The 22203-nt window shown below is 40.9% G+C and overlaps 1 protein-coding gene across 1 annotated transcript in view; it reads right to left on the bottom strand.

Annotated features, from left to right (window-relative positions):
• The window catches only part of Aak1 (AP2 associated kinase 1), a 147792-nt gene that overhangs the window by 19418 nt on the left and 106171 nt on the right, over positions 1-22203 (bottom strand). The window contains exons 6-14 of the mRNA XM_051203446.1: positions 21662-21783; positions 20181-20262; positions 19376-19508; positions 16165-16268; positions 14934-15013; positions 10118-10272; positions 8888-9213; positions 5109-5336; positions 450-682 (exon numbers count right to left, since the gene is read on the bottom strand). Of these exons, the coding sequence (XP_051059403.1) occupies positions 450-682; positions 5109-5336; positions 8888-9213; positions 10118-10272; positions 14934-15013; positions 16165-16268; positions 19376-19508; positions 20181-20262; positions 21662-21783 (1463 nt within the window). The remainder of the gene's footprint in view (positions 1-449; positions 683-5108; positions 5337-8887; positions 9214-10117; positions 10273-14933; positions 15014-16164; positions 16269-19375; positions 19509-20180; positions 20263-21661; positions 21784-22203) is intronic.

Raw genomic sequence — 22203 nt, 5'->3', positions numbered from 1 at the left:
TTTGGCCAAACACACTAAATCCCGTGTTCCTAGACAAAATACTGCATGAGAGGAAATAACAAAGCCTAACATGGAGCCAAAGAGTGAAAGCATATCCTCTGTGGGAGGAGGGAAGCAGCAGCTCCAAAAATGAGTCAAGTCACTGTGTAGACAGTACCACCCCTGAGGTAGCCACCCTGCAAGTGTTTGGGGTCCAATGAGTAGTTGCCAGTACAAGGAGACTTGGTCAACAGGTTTAGGAAACACTCTAGAGCATAGAACAGATGGGAGAATGGAAACTGAGAGACAGGATCTGTACAGTGCCCACACTGTGGGCAAGTTTGTGGTATTTTACTAAATACAGACACGCACTGGCACAAGCATACTACCATACCTCCACAAATGTATGCAAAGAATCATACAGCAGTGACCCAGAGCAGACCTTGCCCACATGTTAAGAACAAACATACTTAGATTTATTGAGGCTGGCCTCAGCTGCAGCTGCCTGGAGCAGCTGGGTTGATTTGCTGGCAGGAACCCCAAAGACTGCACTGTGTGTTACATCACTGAGAATCCTCCTGTGCCCAGAACGTTGGGTTTTGGGGGATGATGGAGGAGTGAGAGATCCACCTTTCTGACCCTGGATGGTTGGAGGTGGAGTTGTCTGAACCTTTGGCTGTTGTCTTGCTGGAGCTTGGATCTGCTAGGGAGAGAGAAGTGTAAACCTTCATTATAAACAAAAAAGAGGAGGAAACAGAAAAGAAAAACAAATCAACAACCAAGTATAATAACACCTCATTTGCTCATAAAAGATTTGAATGGCTAAGGTTATCAACAGCACCAGAAAGAAAACCAGGACACCCACCATCTGAGCTGCACTGGTGGTTGACATCACCAAGGAACTGCCTGGTTCTTATACAAATTCAGCTTCCATTAGCTTCAATGTACAAGTCAACCAGATGTAATAGAGCTACCAGCCTAAACTATAGAAGCTATTCCTAGGCTAAAGACCTAGAAGGTCTGAGGACAAACCACACCTCACCAGGAATGGTTCCACAAGAAAGGAAATAGATTCCACCTTCTATTACACCTAGAAGAGAAGATATACTCCAGCCAATTGATTTGGAGCATGACAGTTTCTCCAGAGGGTTGTAGATTCCCTCCTACACTAAGTGGAGTGAATCAGACAATCTCAGGGTGACTGAAACATGGTAACCCTTGTTTTGTGTTGTTAAAGGCCTTCATTTCACTGATGGGAACAGTTCTATTTCAACCCCACAGCAAAAGTGCAAGACTGGCTTAGTGGGATTTACTTGCTCCAATCTTCCTTGAGAAATGGCACTGAAGATCAGTGGAAAATACATGAGACAGAAGAAAAGCAGTAATTGTGATTAGGCTAATAGAAGGACACTTGAGAAGTGGTTCACAGAACAAAAGCAAGTAGGAATATATTTATGATCTTTAGCACAAGCCACCTGTATTAAGCGAAACAATTGTAAAAGCATTCAGAAATAAACCTGGATACTGAGTGCCTCAGGACTTAACTATCCCTTCCCTCCAATCACTCCACTCAAGTGAGAGCTACCTCTCCACACTGAAGCTCAGTTCCTATGTTTTGTCTCTGAAGACAGAAGAATTTAAGACCAGAACATAAAGCTCAGTAGGTCAGGATGCTACAGCAGAGAAGAGTATCCTCATGTTGTCCTTAGGAGTTGGAATGTTTTTTGAGGCACACTAACTACCTGTGTCTGTATGTCAACCACCACACCAACAAGATGAATGACAGCATAGCTGTCAACCAAACTAAGCCAGGAAGGGTGACAGCCCACCAGGAAGCAGAGAGCTCTGTGAAGGTCAGAGTACTGGCATTGCATCTTCCTTTGGGGCCTTCTGAATGCCAGTATCCACATGGGTCAGAAGTGGACAGGCTTATCTCACTGGAAAGGGTACTCCACAGTTACGATGGACTCTGAAGAAGCATCCCCACTATTGAGAGAACACTGTCTCTTTTCTTACTTATCCTTCAGATGCAGCACACCTAAAAGACACCTCTAGTGGGAGGATTCCTCCCCTGACAGATGAGCAATGGACCCTGAGCCACATCTCCAAGACAGCAAGAGTTGATCATCTCTAATCTGAAAACCTGAAATCATTAAGCCTCCAAAAACCAACACGTTTGAGCCCTGACATGATGCCACATTGGAAACTTCATGTAGCCGGTCACAGCCAAAAGGCAAAAAAAACACATACAATTATTTCACTGCATAAGTGCCTATGAAATAATTTAATTCTGTCTATTGATCTGGATCTCATCTCCAAGATATCTCCTTATGTATTTAAGTATGCCAAACTCTCGGGTACTTATCAGTCTCAAGCACTTTGGATAAGGAACTCTCAATCTGTAATACATAGTATCTCCATTCACAGGGAAGGTTTAAGAACATTGAGAATCAAAGAAAACAAGTGGAAACAGACCTTACAGAACAAATGCCAGAAACTTCATTTCCAAGAGAAGAGGATATTTAGTCCACTGAGGCTAACAAGTCAACCAAGGTCACTAGACCATTTATTTGGTCCCAGAACCTAACTGTGGCTGGGACTCTTCTGTATCACACTGTCTCCTCCTCCAAAGAGAGTTAGAAAAAGGCAGTGAGTCAAGAAACCTTGGTGAGTGACATTAATCTGTGCTTGGGAAGCAGAGACAGACAGATCTCTATGGATTCAAGGCCATACTGGTCTACACAGCAAGTTCCAAGCCAGCTTAGACTACACAGTGAGACCCAGTCTCAAAGGGAGGGGTACACCATAGAAGAAAGAAAAAGAGTGGAGTCTGGTATCTATTTTGTCAAAGACTTCTTTTTTTAAAAGGTGTGTGTGTGTCTGTCTGTCTGTCTGTCTCCTCAGGTGCCTGAGGAGACCAGAGGCATGGGATACTTTTAGTTTTATATAGCTGTTAGTTGCCTAACATAGGTGCAGGGAACAGAAGATGAGTCTTCTACAAGAGCAGCAAGCAGTGTCAACACTACCTCATGGGCATTTTTTAATATGCCAACACAGAATCCAGTTGGCTTTCACCTTGTGTCCCTATACCCATCACCTAGGGCACAGAGCTCAGTGCTGGCTCATCTAGCACTATGAGAAGGCTGAGGGTTCATTCCAAAGACAGTAGACCCTTTGTCTGGGAAAAGCAGAGAAGAAACTCTTAAGAAGTGTCTTCAGTAGCAATGGATCATCTTACCACCCTTGAGGAGCATCTGCTATTATTGTCCCCAGACATGACGCAGGTCAGTGTTCTTGGTCCTTGGCCCAGCTCTAGTACAATCCTTCTGTATAGGCAGCAACTTTCTAGTTTAGGTCTCAGATTTTAATTGCACAAAATGAAGAGACTGAACTAGATACTTAAAAGTTCCCTCTAGCTATTTCATGCAATATTTTTAGAACCTTCTCCCATTATCCAGAAACAGTTTATTATAGGTCAAAAGTATAAACAGTTGCTGTCTACCATATTCTTGTAGAAGACTGAGTTGTTTCAGAAACAAACAGATAAGATACTGAGCACACACTCAACAAAGATGGAAAAACACAATCTACCTACAGCACTGTTTCCTTTTCAAGGAATACAAGTGTTCTGGTTTAGGATGGGCAGCAAATTCTCTGTAGGAAATGAATCCTCAGAAAGATGATTTATCACATCTTTTCATTGGTTTAGTTGTTGGACCTCCTTGAGAATGAGAATAGCTAGATATACAAACACTATTGGCTATGTAGTCAAAATGTCTTTTGATAACAAAATTATTACTCTCATTCAGAAAACTGAGTACACAATAAAGGTGTGGTGGATTGGAAGAAAATGGCCCCCAAAGGGGGTGGTATTATTAGGAGGTGTGACCTTGTTGGAGGAAGTGTGTCACTTTGGGGCAGGCTTTGAGGTCTCTTTTGTTCAAACTTCCCTCAGTGTGACTGTCAGTTGACTTCCTGATGCCTTATGTTCAAGATGTAGCCAGCACCACATCATGATGATAACAGACTGAACCTCTGAATTGTAAGCAAGCCATCCCAATTAAATGTTGTCCTTATAAGAGTTGCCATGGTCATGGTGTCTCTTCACAGCAACAGAAATCCTAAGACCACAGGTTACTTATGAAAAAACAGGTAAGAATTTCTGAGGTTTGCTGAAACTAGAGGCTGGTCATAATAGGGTCTGCTACCACATTCAGTCAATATCTAAGACAACACTCAATCTCTAAACTGACAAAATGGTTCCAGTTTCAAGATACTCTGAAAATGGGTTATGTTGTGGTAAATGGTCCAGAGTAAACAGCCTTTGAACGTCACTGCATGGCAAACTCAAAAGAACGAACAATATGGTGTCAAAATTTAGGGTAAATGTGGGGCCACCTGTATTGGTTTCAATAAGAATGGCTCCCAATGGTCTCATATTTTCAATGCTTGATCATTAGGGAGTGGCACTACTTGAGTGGGAATAGGAGGTATGAACTTGTTAAGAGTAGGTACAACCTTGTTGGAGGAATTGTGTTACTGTGGGTGGGCTTTGAGGTTTCAAAAGTTCAAGCCAGGTTCAATGGCTCTCTCTTCCTGTTGCCTGCAGATACAGATTTATTTTCCCAGCTATTTTTCCATGTATGCCTGCATGGAATCATGCTCTCCGCCATGGTGATAATAGACTAAACCTCTAAAACTGCAAGCAAGCCCTAATTAAATGCTTTCTTTTACAACAGTTGACACCACCTGAACCTCCAGAAATAAGGATGGGCACAACAAATCAAATTGGCCCTGAAAAAGGAACAGGGACCAGATCAGCTCCCAAGTCCCTGGCTGTTTAGCAGTAGCACAGACCGAGACCTAGAACCACTTTTTCCACCAGCATAACTTCAGTGTGAAAAATAAGGCTGTAAATAGACTAGAAATATTCTTTCAATCTCTGCTTTCTATAGAATAGCATACACTCAGATCTGTCAGGGGAAAAAATGAAATATTCTAACAACTAGGGTAGGAGAACATCGTTACCATAACTCAGAGTCCTCTAGAGCTTCTGTTACCTCTTCCCTTTCCTTAGCCTCACTGCACACTCTCTTCAGTCTTGAGCCAACCCCCCCACCCCCCCCCACACACACACTGGTTCTTACCGCAGGCTCCGGGGCAGTGGCTGGCTGTGCCTGAGGCTGTGGTACTACCACAGCAGTCTTCTGCTGCAGGGCAGCCTGCTGAGTCATCAGCTGTTGCTGTTGCTGCTGCTGATAGAAGTTCTGTATCAGCTGCTGCTGAGAGCCTCCCTGGGACACCACAGGGAACTGAGCAGTGACTGGCTGCTGGGCTGCTGGATGGCCTGCCTGAAACTGCACAGGAGAGTGGCAAGAAATGAACCTATCACAAAGCCACATTCACAAAAGATAAACGTCTCAGTAACTATAAAGACAATGCTAAAGCCAAAGGGAGGGCCCAGCAAAAGCCTGGTAGCTGGGCTAAGTAGTTCAGGACAGGACCCAGGGCATTAGAATCATACCAGCAACATCTGTACTGCCAGATCCTTTCCATTGCACCAGACTACTTCTCAGGCACAGTCCTAGGGAAGCTTACATTTAACTCAAGTGACTCTGAAGCCTGGAGTGGACAGACACAAATGCTTCCATGCATGAATAGAATGTCTCAGTGATGTTGCTGAAAGAACAGCTGAAATGTTATCCAGTGACTAACACCTATCCAAACCTTTCCAGAGTTATTCCCAACAGCTCTTCCTTTACGGAATCCTGCAATCTCAAATACCCTGTCACTAGAGATCCTCTTCCCCTATGTGCTTTATGTGGAGTCTCACTACATTGCCAAGGCTTGTTCCAAAGACTTGTGGGTTCAAGCCATCCTGCTACCTCAGCTTCCTAAGTATCTGGAGTTAAAAATGCACCCCATTCCCATCTTCTTGGTGCTTCTTTTATGTCTCTCTAATGCTTTGAACTACATGGTATCTAACAAAGCTCAAAATAAGAGTCTGCTAACACAAAAGTGCCTCGACCCACAAGACTTCAACCTAGAACCCAAAAACCCAAGAATGGGATGGGGGGTCAAGAGACGCGGGGGAATTGACCACAAGACAGGATTCTGATCAAGTGGCAAACTTTATTTTTCTACCGGGAGCTTATATAGTCGGCAGGGCAAAGATGTAGGAAAGGGGCAGGGGAGGTAAGAAGAATAGTTGAGGACCAGGTGAACACAGAATATAGAAAATCACAAAGAATGGATGTTGACATGGGTGGAAAGATCAGGAGTTATGAGAACAAGAAAGGTTACTATGATGATGGGGCTTGTGGTTATATTCTAGGCTGATCTTGCTAAATAGAGCTAGTTACTAAATCATCAAACCTTTGTGGAATAAATGAAGGCTCTAAATGTATAGCCAAGAGAAAGCCAGAGTTCAGCCAAGGTTCATTCCATAACTGAGCATAGATCCAGCCTCAGTTTCAACACAAAAGTGAAGTCTTGGAAAAATCCCCAAAACTGTTAGTGAGTTCATTGGGATAGTCCTGGATACCATGTGTCTACTAGTGTAAAAGGTCAATAAAAACAACATATAAGAGTATAACTGCCTGTTTAGAGCAATAACCAATAACCCACCCATGGGGAGGGGCATTCAAACACCTGTGGTCTGTCTTTAAGGGGGGCACAGGAGCACTCTAAAGAAGAAAATAGCAATGAAGAGCATATCTTTGAAAGAATGAGAGGACAAAAATTTGTAGATCTAACTTTAAAACATTTAATTATTTTACACATATATAGAACAAAACTGACCCAAAATGTAGAAAGCAAAATCAAAATAAATTCAGTTGTCTGCATATCCAATTGTCAGCTACTCCACAGAAAATAATGTGCTTAGTTTTCTAAGGTTGCCAGGCATGGTAGTACATGCTTGGAATCCTTGGACTCAGAAAGCTGAGGCAGGAGGACCACCAAGAGCTCAAGCTCAATTGAGCTCTTGTTTCACAACCAACAGCAACAAAAAGATCTTCAGATGGTAAGCAAAAGCCAATAACTTAAACAAAAATCTTTTAATTATGTCTGAATTAGATGTATAATTCTGAACTCATAATTTTAGTTTTCTAATAAAACAAAAACATTTCTAAGTATCTACTAAAAAGTCCTAGAAACAATTACCAACATGACCCAATAGCAAGTAGCATTTCCATAGCCAACTGGGATTTCTAATTATCATTCTCATTAAAAACTTGAGAGAAATGGATAACTCTAAGTTGAAAGCAGAATGATCCTGGGACAATCATCACTCTGGCCTCAAAAAAAAAAAAAAAAAAAAAATCACTGACCACTGGGAGTCATAAACAAAGGATCTAAAAGCCAATTGGAAGGGACTTGAACAATCTGAGCATGTTTAAAAATGGTGACATAAACAAATCCATGAACTTATGATGGAACAAAGCAAAATACTCACTGTTGCCTCTAAATGAACACTGATAAACAAAGAACCTTACATGTTACATGTTTCTTGCCCTTTCTGTATAAACTGGACCTCAGGGTAACTACATAGTTGATAAAAATTAACTCCTTAGAGGCTGGTAAGATGGCTCAGTGGACAAAGACACCTGCTGCCAAGAAGCCTGAGTTTCAGATCTAGGACCCACTTGTAAGAGCACCATTTTGCCATCCAAAGTATGTTAAAGGACTTGGGAAATATCAACAATGGTTAATAAGCCAAAGGAAAAAAAATTGAAACAGGCAACATCTAAGCACACTGATGGTCAGGAGACAGCACTGGATACCCAACAAGATGCAACAGAAGAACAAAGAACTGCACTGATACTGAGCATGTCTCTAGAAATCCCCCATTTAGGTCTGCTGAGAGAGCTCAGCAACTAAGTGCATTTGCAGTCACATCTGGCAACCTGAGCTCTATCCATAGAACCCAATGATAGACAGAGAGAACAGACTCCTGAAAGTTACCCTTTGACCTTCACATGCATGCCATAGTATACAAGCTCACACACAGACAGACAGACAGACAGACAGACACACACACACATTAATGAAATGCGTTTAACTTATTTTTAAAAATTAACAGTTTACATAGTAGATGGTAGAATATACCAAATGCTACCAAAGGGTAACAAAACCAAGTTTAAAATATGCAAAACTTCAAAGAACAAATAATCCAGTTCTTTCAAAAAATACATGTCAAAAAAGGTAAAAGAGAATGTAAAAGATATATAAACCTCTCTTTGTCGTCAGAGGGTTGGCTCGGAGGTTAAAAGTACTTGCTGGGATTCACCATATAACAAGCCAGGTGATTCACAAATGCCCATAATTCTAACTCTAAGGGGTCCATAGATCCTCTTGCCTCTGAGTGTTCACAAGTGTATGCACTCAAATATATACATGTGCATACACCCATACATACAGACACATACATATTTTTAAAAAAGAAATAAGTTATTATAAAATAAAGGTGTTCAAAGTTTAAAAAACTGTAATGAAAAAATACATACAAAATAATGGAAAATAATATATTCTAACTAAATAGTATATATGGATCTTGTCTGGATCCTGATCCAACCAAGAAAACTTAAATATCTGAAAAGGCTTGACATATGGGATATTGTTTGCAATTAGGACATCATCGTTATTTTTCCCACTGAATCTTCTTAGAAAGCAGTTTCATCACTGAGGGTGCTAAGTTGGGGTAAACTCTCCAAAGCTTGAGGACAACACTGAAACTCCTGAGAGTTATTAATCTGCACCCTGATGCTTCAATTTCCACATCTATGAGAAGTGATGATGCACTGGTCAGTGGCTCTTGGCCATCCTAGCACTTTCCAATAAAGATGCCAGTACCTAGCAGGCCTTTCAATTCCACTATGCAAAGTAAGGGTCATATAGACCTCCTCACCTGCTGTGTCTGAGCCTGTTGCTGCTGTTGCTGCTGATGGTAAAAGGTGCCTGCTGGCTGCTGTGGTACTGTCTGCTGCTGCTGTGGCTGCTGCTGCTGTGGCTGCTGCTGCTGTGGCTGCTGCTGCTTAAGGAAGAGCTGTTGCTGGTGCTGGGGAGTGGCCTGGGCCTGGGGAGGCAGACCTTGGGTCTGGGTAGAAGGTGTCTGCTGTGGGGTGGTTGGAGCTTGTGGCTGCTTGGGCTGAGATTGTTGAAGAGGTTGACTGGGTGCAGGCTGGGCTTTAAGTTGGGGAACACTAGCTAGAAGGCCAGGCTGATTGCTGGGCCCTGCAATAAAAATGAAGTTCATGTTAAGAGTTCAAAACTCTACTAGACAAAAATGGCTTTCTGATTTGCCACTTGAGAAATGGTAGAAGCAGGCAGACTGTTCCAAGCTTTGCCCACTTCTCACCATTTTGTCATTTGTGATGTTCTATTTGGAATACATTTCCATTTCTTGCTAAATCATGTGCTTTCAATATTTCAAACCCAAGTAAAATTGTAATATTCAATACTTGCCTCCTTCAGAGGGATTTGCCATATCCATCATCCCATTTAGCCAACTAGTCCTGTAGTTAGTACTCTTAGTCACCCTTATACACACACACAGCAGACCATTCACTAAACATAGTCTTTGTACCAGCTTGCACACACACAGCAAAAGCATTCTTTGATATTTTATGAATAGCTTTTACAATTAGCATTTGAATACTTGGCTGTATATAGATGGCCAACAAATTCATCAAAAATTGCTCCTGGTAAAGGATATGATAGTTGTGGTCAATTATTTGGGATCAATTCCCGTTTGAAGCAAAGGTCACTCCTCTCATATAACAGAATACTAGGGCAGAGGATAACGAAGTACTCTAATAAATGTAGCATTAATGAAATACTATTCTTTTACAGTTGTCAAAAGAAGTAAGCCTTGTTTCTTTAAAGGAAGGTTAAATATATAAAGTAAAGAAATAGGATGGGGTGGATGGAACCAAGTCCAGTAAGAAAATAAATGCAGACAACAGGCTTCAGAGGTCTTAGAGAAAGACCTACCCAAGTACAGAAAGAAGTTCCTCCTTGTGTAGCCACTTGACAATACATATCCACCAGCAACTCAACTCGGCCCACTATTCTCTAGGATGTACCTTCTAACACTACCATCAAGAAGCACTGGAACAAGCTGCAAACAGTTACTAACCTGCAGCCTGAGGTAGGGGCTGAACAGTGGCCCTCTTACGAGGAGTCAGGGCTGGCTGAATGGGAAGGATTCCTGGGTTTGGCTGAGTCTGCCCAGCCTTAGGCCTCTGGCGGGGTGCGATTGAAGTCTCTGTGGTGGGAATGGGATCTGTCAGTCTAGAAAGGGGAAAATGACATTGCTGTTAAAATGTGAGAAAACATATGATGTTTTACCCTCAGCATTTCTCCAAACCATTTAGATTTGCTTAATCAACACTTCTCTAAACACCAAGTGACCTACAAAGGCAACCTATGCACATAACATCAGCAACCTTAAAGCCAGGAAAGCACAAAATGATACATTTCAAACTCCAAAAATGCATAACACCCAAACAAAATTACCAGACCCAACAAAGCAATCTTTAAAAACTGATGTAGATAGATTCAAGGACATGAGGGGAGGTGTGTATGTGCCATGATGCACATGTGGAGGCCAAAAGACAACTTCAAGTGTTGGTTCTCACCTTCTACCTAGTTTGACACAGTCTACCTTGTACAGCACGACATACACCAGGCTAGATGGTCTGTCAACTTCCTGTAGTTCTCCTATGTCTGTCTCCCATCTCCTGATAAAGGAGTATTAGGATTACAGACACATCCAGCTTTTACATGTGTTCTGAGAAGTACTGTACCTACTAGGCCATCTCCCATCCTCAATTAAGGATATTTTAAGACAAGCACAAACTTACAGAGCTCATGACCACCAATCCAGCTACAAACCCTACAATTTACAACAGTGGCCTGCCTGCATGATACACCAGTACAACAATGACACAGATACTGTGGGAGTAAACAACTATTACTTGATTGGATTTAAGGCTTACTCCATGAGACAGAACTCATGCCTGACACGTGGCCAAACACCTAAGACTAGATAGGCCTTGGACCTAGGGGAAAACCATATACTACTGTTCTACTAAAGGAGCACAGTAGCAAAATAACTGCTGGTGATATTTTCTGGTTTATTTACAAAACAGTGTCTTGCTCAGCTATCATGTGAGAAGCTTCCTCTTGTTGCAGTAGATGGAACTAACATAGAGACCCATAACTGTACAATGGGCAGAGTGAGACACTTTGAAACACTTAGTCTTAAGGGGGATGTCTTCTTTCACATCTCTCCCCTCAGGGCTCAGGGAGTCAGGCAAAAGAGGAGGTGAAAATACTGTGAGGGGATGGAGGGCACCAAGGAAACATGTCTTCAGATAAAACTGGGCTGATGAACATATGAACTCACAAAGACTATGGAAGCATACACAGGGTCTACACAGGTTCAGCACAGATGGAGTCCAAGCGCTGAGATGAGAAAGTAGACATGATGTCCCATCCCTAACCTAGAAGCTGTCTCCAACTGACAACCACTTGCAAAGGAAAATTAGTTTTCTCCCAATAAAGTCTCACTGGGTATAAAAACTACACTTAAAAAGTAAGCACCAAGGCTAAGAAGATAACAAACACAAAATGTACTTGTTGGTGTTTGTCTAGATTTTTTTTTTTTTTTTGGGTCTCATATTGCTTTGTTTGGCTTTTTTTTTTTTTTTTAACTTACTGGCCTTTTGCTTGTATATTAATTATGGTTTCCAATTTTATGTTTTTAATGGGTTTTGTTTTTTGTATATCTGTGTATATATGAGTTCTTGTGCTTTCTCTTTTTTTCTTTATATTATTATTATTATTCATTTCATTTATTTGTTTGGTTTTTTGTTTTGTTTTAAGATAGGATTTCTCTGTGTAGCCTTAGCTGTCCTGGAACTCTGTAAACCAAACTGGCCTTGAACTCATAAAGATATGCCTGCCTCTGCCTACTGAGTGTTGGGATCAAAAGTGTATGCACCACCATTGCTGGCTATATCTCTCTAATTTACTGGGAGGTTTTCCTAAAGAGAGAGAGAAAAGAAAAAAATGTGTGGAGTTGGATGTGTAGGGAAGAGAGGATCTGGGAGAAGGGTGAAGTATGTGGTGACCAGAATATACTGTATGAACTTCCAATTAAAAATAATAATAATAATAATAATAATAATAATAATAATAATAATAATAATTGAGCTACCTCCCCAGTCCCTGAATATACTTTTGAGTGACAAGTGAATTTATTGAAGAAATTAGGGGAAATTTTAAAAACAAAACAAAAAAAACAAAACAAAAAACTTTTTTTCCTTAGCAACAATTCTTTTACACTTAAAAGAAAAAGTAAAAATGTTACTAAATGTCTCTAATAAAAATGTTTTTAAAAACTGGGTGGCAGCAGCACATATATTTAATCCCAGCACTCTGGAGGAAGAGACAGGTGGGTCTCTGAGTTTGAGACCAGCCCGGTCTAGAGTCAGTTCCAGGACAGCAGGGCTACACAGATAAACTCTGTGTTAAAAAAAAAAAAAAAAAAAAAAAAAAAAAAAAAAGCAAGCAAGAAAGAAAGCAAGGAGAGAGGGAGAGAAAGAGGGAGGGAGGAGGGAGGAAGAAGGGAGGATGGAAGGGATGGGAAGGAAGATACCACATATACACCAAAAAGATTTTTTTAAAAGACTGTGAACAGATATCTTAAGCATGTCAAACATTTTTTGTTTGTTTGTTTGTTTGTTTGTTTTTGTTTTTCAAGACAGGGTCTCTCTGTTTAACAGCTTTGGCTGTTCTGGAACTCACTTCATAGACCAGGTTAGCCTTGAACTCACAGAGATTCACCTGCCTCTACCTCCTGAGTCCTTGAGACTCTCTCACCAAACACAGGATTTCCAGAATATACTCTGAGTAATAGTTGAGGCAGTGGTTTTTCCACAGAGAGAAGTTAAACTTGGTTAAAACTAGCTGTCATAATGGGCTCTCTAGGGACTGGAGAGATGGAGTTATGAGTGCTTGCTACTCAGCTGCCAGCCTCTCCATAGAGTAACTCACAATAGCCCAAAACTCCAGCTCCAGGGGATCTGATGACCACTTCCGACCTTTGTACTCATATGGACATACCACCACACACACACATAAACAAAAATAAATCTTTTTAAAAGGTAAGGAGCTCTCTACAGTGAAAAGCATGCAGATGAATGTACCCAACAGGACAAATGGAAGAAATAAGCAAACTATCCAAAATAGTTTAAAATTAGAGAGTGTGACAGGGATACCATTTCTCAAATATGCATACTTTTGTTTTCCACAATAATACATTTTTAGTTGGACACAAAGTTACCTAAGGTCAAGATCACTTAGCACAGCCTCTTCTATAACCTGTATATATACGGAACTGGCTATATACAGATTAGAGCCGGTGACTATCTGGCATTTTCTAGAAACTTTAATAATGCTCTCTTTGACTACTTCCTGATATTGCTGTTTTGAATATGGGTGCTGCCACATTAACCCACACAAGATCATAGGTAAGTCGTAAGATGGGAAAGTAAAAAGCATGAAGAAACCTCGGACCCAGAAGCTTCATGGAGCAGAACTACCAGACTACCTTTGGCGGTCTGAATAAGATGTTCCCCACAGTCTCAGACATTTGAACACCTGGTCCCCAGTTGGTGATGCTATCTGCAGAGGAAGTATATCCCTGGGGGTGGACTCTGAGAGCTTAAGGCCTTGCCTTCCTTGCGTTGTTCATGCTTGCAGAAAAGGATGTGAGCTCCCAGCATCTTGCTCCAACCAACCACTGCTGCTTGCTGTCATGCCACCTCATCATGACAGACTCTTAACCTTCCTGGTTCCATTATGCCTGAATAAAACACTTTCTTTTATAAGTTGTTTTGGTTGTGGCTCAATGGATAAAAGCACATACTGCTTTTGCAGAGATGCTAAGAGTTAAGTTCTCAGCACTCATGTTGAATAACTCAAGCTTCAAGGGCCCCATTATTCTCTTCTCACCTCTAGAGGGAGCACCTACCTTCATGAGTACATAAATCTGCCCATGCACATTTACACTTAATAAATAATCAAATAAATTATTTTAAAAATACACATATTGTTATCCAGAGTCTTTCTTTGTTTATAGTCTGTTACCAGAATTCCCTTGCCATGGTGAGGGGCAGAGAACTTCCTGGACAGCCTCAGAATTTTTCATTTGGAATCCATGTAAATGCGTCTAGCAGACCCTGTGTCTAGCAGACACACAGACAGGTGTGAAAACCAATGTAAAAGTTCAGTCCAGTACGTCCTGAAACCTTCCTTCACATAGACTGCTCTCAGGCCCCAAATCCCAAGTGCAGAGACTCTAGTAGGAAGGGACTCCTCTTCTGGCTGGCTCTAGGATGAGGACTCCAGCCATCCTTCCTGAATTGGTATAGTAGTCTGGGTCATGTCTACCCTCTCCTCTGTCTTCTCTGACTTGGATACCTTCCTTTACTTATTTAATCCTTTCTTGGTATCTGTTCTTGAAGATACTAGGTAACTCTAGTGATTAGTTAAGACCTAGAAGGATACTTTCTTAATAGGGCTGGAGCCAGAGAAGAAAGGAATGTGTCAGACTAGGGAGTAAACATGGCTAACTACCAGCTCAGAAACAGGTAAGGCCAATTCTCAACCAGCAGCTCTTAAAGTCTGACATTCCCTCATCCCAGAAAGCCCCTGTATCTATTGCCATGCAATGGATACATCTGTGAGGTTACTAATTCCTTTCAATGTAGATCTCAACATTTCATTATATCCCTCTTGGCATTCCCAAAGAACTGTTTCTGCATAGGAAGACAGAGCTTGTTTCCTGGGCAGCCTCTAGTTACAGCCACATAGGACTCCAGCAGCAGGCACTTCCACTGAAGCTGGCACCAAGCACAATGCAAGCTCTTGAGAGCATTTCTTACCTGGCCTTTGGCTGGGTCTTTTTTACAGCTGCCTCACTGGCTTTCACTGGTTCAGGAAGTTTTGTAGGAATGGGAGAGTTCTAAAACATTGAAAGAAAAAAACCCATGAATTTCTTCATAAATAATAAGCAGTCCGAGGCCAGATATGATGGCCTATGACAGTAATCTTAGGACTTGGGAAGTTGAGGCAGGAGGATCATGAAATCAAGATGAGCCTGGGCTACACAGTAGGATCCTATCTTAAAACATAAAATATACACAAAAACTCCAAACAAGGGACAACCAGTCTGACTAGGGCTAATGGAAAAGCATTTGGGGTCTTCTAATATGACTGACTACCAGGACCTCATCTCTCTGTTATAGGGAAAGGAAGCTAGACAAATACATGAGATACATCAAGAAAGCAAAATGCCCAGGAAAAGAAAACAGCAGAGTGAATAGATTTGCCTCAGGAAAACAAGGCAACTGATCAACTGATCGCTCTAGGGAAACACAACAGACATGCCACTCTCAGTGAGCTATGCAAGTTGGAACTTGGTCACTCTACTCATAGCTCAATCCCTAGGCATTAGGGGAGGGGGTTGTTAATGTTCAGTGTAGTTGTCTCCATTTCATAATTAAATTCCATAGGAAAATTGAATTTTCCTTATAGTAACTGCTTTACTTGAATGTCCTGTAGTAGATAAAGCAAGGGATATAAATACTCATTGAATCCAGAGATTAACACTCACAATAACTCAAAAATAACAATTGGATGTTTATTTCCTTTAAATAGCACCATTTTAATGAACTCAAGGCAGCTGTGGTTACATGCATAAGACCTAACCAAGATCAAGTTAATCAAAATTCTAGAGACTCATGAAGCCCCACATCTTGCTGAGGAGTTGAGTGGTTGAAGTATGTTGAGAGAAAGTCATTTGTCTTTGGAGATGTAACAGGTGGATAGCCCCACATCTGTGGGCACATGGGCAGAACTAATAGGATTCAGTAGGTTACTTAAAAACAGAGAGAGAGAGAGAGAGAGAGAGAGAGAGAGAGAGAGAGAGAGAGAGAAAGGGAAATGACAACAATTTGGGAGGGGGGATGGGCTAGAGGATGTCCTGGTGGAGTTAGAGGGAGGAATCAGGATGGATATGGTCAAAATAGATTGTATACATGTGTGAAATTATGAAAGAACAAATACAAACTTCCTTAAAATTGTAAATTATTTAAAAAAGCATCACTCACATACCTGTACATTTGGAATTGGGCATTCTTTCTTGAGCAGTTTAAATGAGAAGTAAGAAACCTGGTAAATATCTGGCCTTTTGTCAGGGTCTGGTTCCAACATATATCCTAAGACAAACATACATAAACTTATTCCATAATATATTAAAATTTGTTGTATCAGCTAGATAAATGAACTTTTGTACTATTGAAGTTGGGTTGTGTTTTAAGTTTCAATTCTCATAAAAGCCAGACAGTTCAATGAGCCCTTTTCCTAGCAAGAAAAAAAACAAGAAAACGCCTTGAGGTTCACATCCTGATCTGGAATGTTAGAGGCTCATACCCTTGACATAAAAATGAGCAGCTTTAAATTCCAAGACTTAGAATGTGCCATGATGTTGCATATGGTTTCCTAGCTCATTCTCTCTGTTAAACAAATGACTGTTGACAAATACAACCAACCTTCAAACATCATGAGCTCAGGGTTTAGTGGAAGACAATCCCGTGTTCTGTCTCTAGATCTAAAAAAGAAACTTATGAATACACTTAATACTCTTGGAGATATAAGCTAGTTTTTAGTTTGAGAAAAATTAAGAAGTTAACATACTCAGCTCCATAGATTGCCTGTCTACTTCCAGGTCCTTCAAGTGTCTCTGACACTGGACACTTCCTCAGGAGAAATCTTTGAGAAGATGTAAGCACATGTGTAAGTGTAAGCACATGCAAAAGAGTCAAGACAGTTTACTGCTTGAGGAGCAAATGAACTGGGCAGTAAGTTCAGAAAAGTTCTGTGAGGCTGAGCCACAAATGGCCTGGCCAAAGGGACAGTACAAAAGTTAGTCATGGGAGAACAAAGAAAAGGGCAGTCCAGGTGAAAGGACATGCCAACAAGGCAAGCTTAGATAAAGGCCAAAAATGAATACTGCTACCTGGAAACAGGAGCCCAAAAAACAATGTGCCAAGACTGTTGTCCAGGTGGGAAAGAGACAGAATACAAAGTACCCTAAACACCATGCTAAGAACCAGTGCCTGATTGTGGGACCACTGGTGAGCCACTCAAGTATACTCAATGGGACATAAGAAAGTGAGATTTTCTGGGAATAATCTATAGTAGAGATGTACTGGAAGAATGAAGAGAGAGTGGATAAGCTGGGACAATGTACCAGGCTATGATCTATCAAAGTTTGTACATACTTTGTTGATAATGAAGAGAATCAAGACAAGTGACTGAAGAGAATCAATGCAGCTTGGGTCAGCTTCTTCCCTTTTCCTTGCTCTTTCAGACCCAGAGAAAATCATTTATGTGAACCTATCCAGGCGTGGATGGCAATACCAACAAAAGAAAGTAAAAAGAAGACAGTCTGGGGAAAGGAGTTGGGGAAACAACAAGAGACTGAATTTGAGGCCTACTAGTTTCAAATCTTCAAATGATGGGGGATGTCCTTCTATATGCTGTGAATATGTTTCTCTTATTGGTTGATAAATAAATGCTGATTGGCCAGTAGCCAGGCAGGAAGTATAGGTGGAGCTACCAGATTAGGAATGCTGGGAAGAGGAAGAGAGAGAGAGAGAGAGAGAGAGAGAGAGAGAGAGAGAGAGAGAGAGAGAGACAGACAGACAGACAGACAGACAGACAGACAGACAGACACAATAGAGAGACTCCATGTAACCACCAAAGGAGTAATATGCCAGAGCATTACAAGTAAGCCACAATCTCATGGCAATATAAAGTTTAATAAAAATAGGTTAGAAGTTAAGCGAGAACTAGACAATAAGAAGCCTGAGCCATCAGCCAAACAGTTTATAAATAATATGTTTCATTTGGGACTAAATGGCTTCAGGACCTGGCTGGAAAGAAACTGTCTTCATTCAAAGAGCTTGCACACTAAATATGATCCAGAAATATGTCAGTGCTACAGTCACTCATAAAGAGCTATTTTTCCAACATGAATTCACTATTGCAGATGTTAGAAAGGAAAAGTATTTTGTAAAGTAAAAGGGAAGAACTATGAGTAACACCAAGACTAGCCCTTCTCTCCCATTTCTTTCCTTATCTGCAGTCCTAGGACACACCACTTTGACAACAATTGGACAATCCTCCAGGTCCACAATCCTATCCTACAAACAGCCCATCCTCTTGCTCATTGAGAAATGTCACAATGGAAAGGGCAGTTGTGGAACTGCCCGAATTTTGACAACTTGAGTAATTCATTGTTTCCTCTATGGATAACATGGACAGTGACCCTTAAAATCTACAGTTTTGCCAGGCTTAGTGGAGCATGCCTCTTTGATCCCAACACTTGGGAAGCAGAGTCAGACAGATCTCTGTGAGTTTGAAGCCATCCTAGTTTATATATAAGTTCCAGGACAGGTAAAGCTACATAGTGAGATAGTGTCTCAAATTAGATAGATAGGTAGACGGATGGATGGATGATGGATGGATGGATGGATGGATGGATGGATGGATGGATGGATGGAAGCCATCCTACAGCTTTTGAGAATAGGTGAGGTACAGGGCCTCAACACAGGTCAATATTCTACCTCACTTCTCTTTCTCTCAAATTAGGTAGCTCAGGATATATGGTCTATGATGTTTTTTTTTCAAACTTGGTTGCTAAATGTCTTGACCAGAATTTTTTTTTTAAAATGACTTTTTAATAAATCTATTTCTGTAGCATTTTAGTACAGGTTCTGATATAAAACTTACTTTTCTGTCATCTGGTTAATGGATGTTAGTACATATGCTGGCTATGTTAACACAAACAAAGGAAAATCTTCAGAATTTTAAACAAAACACTCAATTTAGATGCTTGTTGTAAAAATCCAGTGATAACCTAAATAAGAGAAAAAAACCTGGCTCCATGGAATTATGTCTTAATTACACATTCATTCCAGTAGCACAATCATGCTCACTTGAGCTGCTTCCAGCTTTACAAAGATGAATTTCTTAGCACTTGATGTGAGTCAACTGGACTTGAAGCTCTCACGTAGACTGCAGAACACAGGAGCATCATGCTGCTCGGAGAACAACTACCATTCCCATTTGTGTGGCTGGCTCAATCGTGAAGCAGAGTATAGTTTTCCAGTAAAAAGACAACTTCTCTAAGCGAACAAACACTACCATGCTACCTTTATCATTGGCACTCAATCTTACTTCTGGAATTTAATCCCTTATCCTCCATCAACTCCTGGTGACTAGAAATAAAAATAGAAAACTAGAAACTTGAAATACTTACTAATAAGGCAATGCATGTCTTGAGAATATCGAGAGTTATCAGGAATTGTGAAGCTTCCATCACAAATTGCCACCTGGCTCTCCCCAAATGGCAAAGTGAAATAGCATAATTTATACAACAAACAGCCAAGAGCCTAAAAAAATAAGAAATCAGATTGCAACTAGTGGTTTATTTACTGTTAAGCCAGTGATCTGCTTACAGCATCCAGTACCAGCCATGTTTTGCAGCAGAAACAAACCCCACATAATATTATTACCTACGCAACATTTGAATTTAGAACCCAGAGTGACAATCTAGCATCTGAGTTACATTTTATCTATGATTAGTAGATAAGATTATTTCACCTGATTTATTCTTTAAAAGTCTACCATACAAATGAAAAGCACTGGAACAACATGCAAAGCAGGTTTGTTTTTTGTTGTTGTTTGTTTTTACCCCATATCACAAGAGGCTATGTCTTCCCCTTACATCAAGAGTGTTGTAGAGATGGCTCAGTGGTTAAGAGCACTGACTGCTCTTCCAAAGGACCAAACTTCAATATCCAGCACCCACATGGCAGCTACAACTATATGTAACCCCAGTTCTTCTGAGGATACTGCACACACATGGTACACAGACACACATGCAGGCAAACAAACACACACACACACACACACACACACACACACACACTAAAATAAATAAAATAAAAAGATCATCAACAATAATGGACAACACTGTGTGGCTCGCCCCCTGGCTAGTTAAGCTCAGGAATCAGCCAAGGCCTGCTGACATCTGGGGTGTGGATGACTTAGTTGACACATACCCAAATGTCTGCCTTTGTAGTGATGATTTTGCCACTGTACAAGTTGACCATTTCTGGGGCTCGATAGGACAATGTTGTGTATCTACAATCAAGAGATCCATGGTTTGTTAAATATATCAGTGTTATAGAAGCAACTTTTTTTTCACATTACTAGAATCCAATTCTCTGGTAGAAATCTGGAGAAAAGCATATTAAATAGTACAGATAAAGATTATCCTTGGTACAATGATGTTATTGCATCCTCTCACAGAAGACCTTTTACTTCTAGGACATTGGGGTATTACTTTCCAATTTGTGTCTTGACACTTGCTGGTATAATGACAGCTTACTCCAGAGAATCCCTGTCTCCACCTTCTGAGTGCTGGGATTACAGATAGACCATCGTTCCCACCAGGATTTTCTATGAGTGCTAAGGATCTGAACTCTGGCCCTCACATTTGCATGGCAAGCATTTTATGCACAGCTCCATAAACATGGATTCTTTGAGACTGAAACTACAATGTTCTTATCTTTGAATCAAGAAAACAGCAGTGTAAGCACTTGTCCCAAGTGAATGTCTTGACATTACTAAACATTCAACTAAGCTGCTCTGGTATCTGGCCCCAGGGAGACAGGGAGATTTATTGTTTGTTTTTTTTGGGGGGGGCGTGTCTTATCAGGGCCTTGGACAAGAAGTGGTCTTGCGTTGGGCATGGTTATTTGAGTGATACACAAAGGGGACAGAGGCTCACCATCTACAGTACATAATGGACAGCTGATTTACTGGAAGCCATAGTGAGTGCATTATGCCTAGGAAAACTTAACATTGTGGGCATGAGCTTTCTAGGAGTCAAAAATCTAAAGAGACTTCCTGTCAGGTCCCTGATTCAGTAACTAAAGAGGTTTCAATAGCTCTCTTTACCATAAATTCCACTAGAGAATGGTTGAGTTCCTCATGAAAAAAAAAAAAAAAGGTAGCAATTTAGAGTTCAGTAAAAATCACATACCTGGCTCATTCATAATACTATCCTGTGACATCACTTGGAAATATGATACTTCAACAAGTACGTACCACCATTTAGCCTTTAGTTTTCCTTTTGGTTTTTGAGACAAGGTCTGGCTATGTAGCCCAGGCCAGCCTTGAACTTAAATTCTCTTGCCTTAGCTCCTGAGTTACTGGGGCTATAAGGATATACCACAACTTACCCACCCTCTCTAGCTACCACTCATCTTTTTATGGATATGAGCACTATAAATTAAAATACGTGAATATAGAGACCATAGGAGCACTGAGCAAGTTGTAAGACCCTTTTGTGAGTCCACCAGCCAGTTTTCCCTCCTCAGCCTCCACATGCAATCAAACAATGCCACAGTAACCAGTCCGCTTTGGGAAAAGGGTAACCAGCCAGCGCCATGTTCTTCTCACTGCTTCATCCATAGGCTGAATGAGAATGTGCTCATCTGACAATGAACAAAACTCCAGGAAAAGAGAAAAGGCTTACTTCTTAATCTCATCTTCTACTGCATTGACTCCCTCGGCCTGTGGGTTCTGGAATTTGTTGGTGGCACTTCCAAAGTCACACAAGACATAGTGGCCTCGGTCATGCAAGAGAATATTTTCAACCTGAAAAACATTCCCAAACCGCCCAATCCAAGATGCCACTTAGTAATGGGAAAAGCTAATTTCACAATCACATAACAAAAGGTTTCATTTTCACAATCATATTAGTATGCACAGAGAAGTATTCCTCACCATGTATCTTAACAAGACTCATCCAACTGAAGCAAAAAGAACACAGAAGAACAGGGTGTAAAAAAATTAAAAAAAAAAAAAAATGTGGGCAAAGAGTGAGACAGAGGGTACTGTACTGTTGGAAAGCCAGGCCCCCATTTTCATGTCAGCTACAGCCAGTCACATTCCTCACCTCTGTAGTAACAGGGATTATGCTTTGAAACTTTTGCTATACTTTCAATCTAGCACACTCTTCATGATCCTAGCCTCTTATCCAACTATCAAATAATCATTTGCCCTTCAAATCCACAT

Source organism: Phodopus roborovskii, unplaced genomic scaffold (genome assembly GCF_943737965.1).
Source record: "Phodopus roborovskii unplaced genomic scaffold, PHOROB, whole genome shotgun sequence".
Lineage (NCBI taxonomy): Eukaryota > Metazoa > Chordata > Mammalia > Rodentia > Cricetidae > Phodopus > Phodopus roborovskii.
Note: the sequence above shows the minus strand (reverse complement) of the source record. Positions and strands in the feature narration are given on the sequence as shown.